Below are 4999 nucleotides of genomic sequence, written 5' to 3'. Positions count from 1 at the left end.
AAAATTTTCCACCTTCTTACCTTGGGCTAGTATAATTTCTTTGAAACAAACTCACTCCAGACGAATCATACACAATAAAAGTGCTGACTGGAGACAAGTTCGGAGCTGGAACGGACGCGAACTGTTACATCAGTCTACACGGCACCCTTGGAGACAGCGGAGAGAGACAACTGTCCAAGAGCGAGAACATGGACAAGTTCCAGAGGAACCAGGTGGACACCTTCACTGTGGACTGTGTGGAGTTGGGGCAGATTTATAAGATTGTGGTGAGGGAGGATGATGCTAACATGGGAGCTGACTGGTTTGTGGAGAGTGTCACCGTCGTTGACACCAATAATGTGAGATATTCATTCATTAACGTTTAAATTAATTAATTAAGAATTAACTTAAATCAACTATTAGTTTGTAACTACACTAACCCAGCTGTCTCTTGTAAGGTAATAACAATAACAATAAATCTAGCTTAATATTTTCTGTGATGAGTCAAATTATCACAATTTGTAAGATAATGTGTAATGAAGGGCTAACCTATTTTATCGTCAGACCGAGAGTAGTTTCCCTTGTGAACAGTGGTTCTCCAAGTCTAAAGGAGATAAGAAGATTAAGAGGACCCTCTACCCTAAGGGCATGACCATGGAGCAGGTTGAAGCAGCTGAAAAAGGTATCCAAACATCTGCTATATACAGTATATGTATAGTAATATTTGTTCAATTATGGAATGTGGACTATGCATTTTTCGTAATATTCTTTCTTTCTCTTTTTGCAAATTCAAAATCAACGCTTCGTTGAATCTAAAAAGGAAATTATGCTATTGATAGGCACACTAAGATGTGAACTTTTCACTATTTTTGTTTATATTCCAGGAACGAAGAAGGGAATCACCTTGAAGGAAGTTGATGGCAAAACTATAAACGAGAACATTACTGAGGAGGCTCCACAGACCGACTCTACCAATATAAAGTTCGTTATTTTCAAAACTAAATTTATTTTACAACTGAAAGACTTATAGTTATAACGGCTTGTTTTTTTCATCCACTGCCTGTTTATAACACACATGCCACTTCCAGATTTTTAGTTACAATAGAGACAGGACCAGAGTCGGACATGGGAACGGACGCTGACGCCTACATAGTCCTAAAGTCGGGTGAGGAGAGCTCTGAGGAACTGAGTCTGTACCACACGGACGGGGAGGAGGAGTTTGTTCCTGCCAGGGTTCAGGAGTTCGAGGTGGAGAGCCAGGATATCGGGGATATCACCAGCATTGTGGTAACGTTTTGTTCATCTTCCAAGGCTTTAATCAGAATCATCTAAATGTTCCACCTTTCTATTTTAGTATTTCGGGTCAAGTTTGCTGATCTGATCTGATAAATAATTGTCAATCAGATTGGGCACAACGGGGTCCTGGCGAGCGAAGGGTGGTTTATCTCGACCATCAACGTCACGATACCGACCACTGGGGCCCGGTACCATTTCCCGTGTCAGCGCTGGTTGGCTAAAGATAGAGGAGACAGGAAACTAGTGGTGGAGTTCATTCCTTCCTCCGTCCAGGAATTTGGTAGGTTTTCTAAGTTATAAATTCAATAACTTAGGGGTTTGGTATATTTTATTCATTCATAGATTCGTTAGTTTTAGGAATTTGTATTGTCTTACCTACCTACGATTCTGATCATTGTTTTCGAATAGATACAATGATAGATTTGCTTTATGTAATCAGAATATGACATATTCACATAATATGTGGTGGCCTTACAAACTTTAATAAAAGCGTGGCTAACAGAACTCAGATTTTCCTTCTCAAATCCCATATTTTATCCTTCAAGGAACATCACAAACTCCACAATTCCAGGAAGTAAGATACCGCACGTTATGATAGTTTCTACGGCTGATGTGGCAAAAGCTGGTACTGATACCGATGTTATCGTCAAAGTTTTTGGAGAGAAAGGGTCATCTGAACCGGTATATTTGCTTTGCTGGACAAGTTTTAATTGCGGCAAATATTTAACCACGCTAAAACGTTCCAACTTTTTGTTAAACATTATAAAACATTATATAAATTATATATAAACGTCACCAACTTTTTATTTTTCACCATTGCTTCAATACCCTTCATTATTGAAATGGAGCCCAGGTGTTAATATGACCTGACCGTGTTTTCAGATTACAATATCTAGCAACAATGGAGTCCGGTTTATGCGTGCCATGACAGTGAACGTTCCGATAGAATTGCCCGACATGGGGGCTTTAACCAGAATAAGAGCTGAAGTCGCTGACCGTGGAAATAACTGGCTTTTCGACAAGATCACTTTGAAGAACAGTGATTCTGGAGAAGAATTCATTTTCGCTAATACTGAGTGGATTGAGAAAGGTAATAAATAAAGTATACCATTGAATATTAATAATAATAATATTGATTATTATATTCACCTAGGTTTTAAAGTTGTGGATTATGGAAATAAGGTATATCATTTTATTGATAGAAAATTTAGTACGCTTTTTTTTCCTCTTTCTATATTTTCCTCTTTATAAATTTTCTCCTTGAAATATTGGTTCCAAACAAAAGTTTGGCAACACAAAAATCAGGGTATATCTATAAGAGCTTTCCATTGTGTAGTTATTTTTAATTGAGAAAATAGTTCAAATAAACAGTGAGCCCTCAAACTATCGCCCTTAAATTATCACTGCAATATTTCAGGTGGATCTGTCGACGTTCCAGTTCAAAGCGAGGATGTGAACACTGATAAGGTCTTGTACAAAATATCGGTACAAACCTCCGACCTATTTGCCTGTGGGACGGATGCTAACGTGTCCACCATTCTGTACGGAGATTCAGGGGACTCCGGAACTCTGGCACTCAAGAACAGCTCCACCAACACCAACAAATTCGAGCGTAACAACACAGATGAGTTCGAGTTCTCTCTCCTTTCCTTAGGTACCATAAAACGGGTCAGAATCTGGCATGACGACTCGACAATATCAGCTAGTTGGCACCTGGCCAAGGTTACAGTGGTGGATACAAGTTCAAGCCAGGACTTTATATTCACGTGCAATAAGTGGTTGTCGAGCAGGAAGGACGATAAAAACTTGTCTCGAGACTTGATGTGTGATAATCTTCCTGAAGAAGTAGTCGAGGTGAAGGAAGGATATGAGATTATTATTAGCGTTTCAAACAAGAAGGATGCTGGAACTAACCATAATATTTGGGTATCCCTGGAAGGCAAATCTGGTTCGTCTGACAAGTTTCAATTGAAGAATAACGCGGGAAGGTTCTTCGACAAATCCACCAATGACCTGTTCTTCTTCGAGTGTGCTGATCTAGGTGACATCACTCACCTCAGAGTGGGTCTGTCTCCGAGAGAAGGTGTTGATGTCGGGAAGGACGCCATCAAACAGTGTCACCTGCACCAGGTGACAGTAAACAGATCACCAGGGTGGTGAGACGGAGCATGTGTTTGTGTGTAATCACTGGTTATCTCTACCTGGAACTCCAGGTAGGAAAAGTTACCGGAAGTTGGCAGCTACGTCCTCGCAACCTGTTAACCCTGATCACCCAGCCAGAATCAGGTCAGCTCCAGCAGCATCCTCTGCCGCCACTCCGTCTCTCACCACTTATCATGTGGATGTTAAAACAGCAGACAAGTTTGCAGCCGGGACGGATGCGAATATTTTCGTCATCCTATACGGAAACACAGGAGACAGTGGGAAACAAGCTCTGGTTGGATCTGGTAAAAACCTGTTCGAGAGAAACGAGATGTCTTCATTCGATCTGGAGATGGCCTGACCTGGGAAAGATAGTGAAGATGAGGATAGAACACGATAACTCGGGTCTAGGTGCTAGCTGGTGCTTGGATCACGTGGTCGTTACTAACGTCACATCAGGTGATAAGTACACATTCCCCTGTAATCAGTGGATAGATAAGAAGAAAGGCAACAAAGAACTTTTCAGAGTTCTATGGCCAGAGGGAAGGAAGGTGGAGGGTAGTGAACTTCAGGGACCAGATGACCGGCCCATTCTGGAAGAGTAGACTTTATTAGTATCTTATAACTCAGATATGGAACAGACTACATGTAATAAAGCTCGCAATATCAAGAACACACTCCACTTATATCAGACAAAGACTACACTATCGTTATCTTAGGTCTGGACAAGCTGAATCACAACGCTATTTTCAGGCTGGTAGGAACTCTAAACCTCTTGTTAATGTTCCTGCTCTCGCTGTTGAGTGTTAAATTTAGTGTCCGTACATTCGACGAAACTTCTAGAAATTTGTCGTTGAATACGTCATTGTGGCAGATCCAGCTAGAGGTTATATTTAAGCTGTTTTAATTTCATCCGTTTGAATAATGAAGATCTTGAACCTTAATAATGTAAGTTGTAATCATGATCATATGATACAGTTTTAAACATGGCTTCTCGTTGGGAGGCAAGGTGAGGTGAATTTGAGTTTCTAATGATTGAATATTCTTTCATTTTGGAATGAAATTTACAAAACTCCCACCAGTGGGCAAGCCATTTCGTCCATGCATTAATTTTTTGTTGCTAATGAAAAAGAGTAAATGTAAGTTGCAAGTACTCAATTAAAGGGAAACTTTGCTATATAACATTTTGATCAGCTCTTTTGCTACAGAAATACAAAGAATAACGTAAATGGAATGTATGCATGGTTTTGTTTTAACTGTATGTAGAATAATGTGATCTTAATGTATTTTTTATTTGTATCTTAATGCTAAGCCGACTTTTATTTTTTACGATAATCCCTTGTATAATTGATATACAGTGATGTACAGGAAAACCCCGATTTACCGCGGCCATTTCCTTCTCCCAATTAATGAATTAGGGCTTAACTATAAGCTAACTCGCTCATATGATTAACCAACATTTTCAGCGTTTTTATGCTGTTTGTTGTAAACGTAAGAGTTAAATCACATTTTATACCCCACAATATTAATGACATAACGTCAGGTCGGTGAGCCATTATAAGATAAGAAAAATTAAACCAAC

At 39.6% G+C, this 4999-nt stretch overlaps 1 protein-coding gene across 1 annotated transcript in view; it reads left to right on the top strand.

The window, feature by feature from the left end:
* The window catches only part of LOC134820227 (lipoxygenase homology domain-containing protein 1-like), a 42393-nt gene extending 37671 nt beyond the window's left edge, over positions 1 to 4722 (top strand). The window contains 10 exon segments of the mRNA XM_063830448.1: positions 61 to 338; positions 544 to 661; positions 864 to 960; positions 1068 to 1266; positions 1384 to 1555; positions 1847 to 1956; positions 2158 to 2365; positions 2693 to 3429; positions 3431 to 3775; positions 3777 to 4722. Coding sequence (XP_063686518.1) covers positions 61 to 338; positions 544 to 661; positions 864 to 960; positions 1068 to 1266; positions 1384 to 1555; positions 1847 to 1956; positions 2158 to 2365; positions 2693 to 3429; positions 3431 to 3775; positions 3777 to 4022 — 2510 coding nt within the window. The 3' untranslated portion in view covers positions 4023 to 4722.
* Positions 4723 to 4999: the final 277 nt, after the last annotated feature.

Source organism: Bolinopsis microptera, chromosome 8 (genome assembly GCF_026151205.1).
Source record: "Bolinopsis microptera isolate Bmic1 chromosome 8, MBARI_Bmic_1.0, whole genome shotgun sequence".
Lineage (NCBI taxonomy): Eukaryota > Metazoa > Ctenophora > Tentaculata > Lobata > Bolinopsidae > Bolinopsis > Bolinopsis microptera.
Note: the sequence above shows the minus strand (reverse complement) of the source record. Positions and strands in the feature narration are given on the sequence as shown.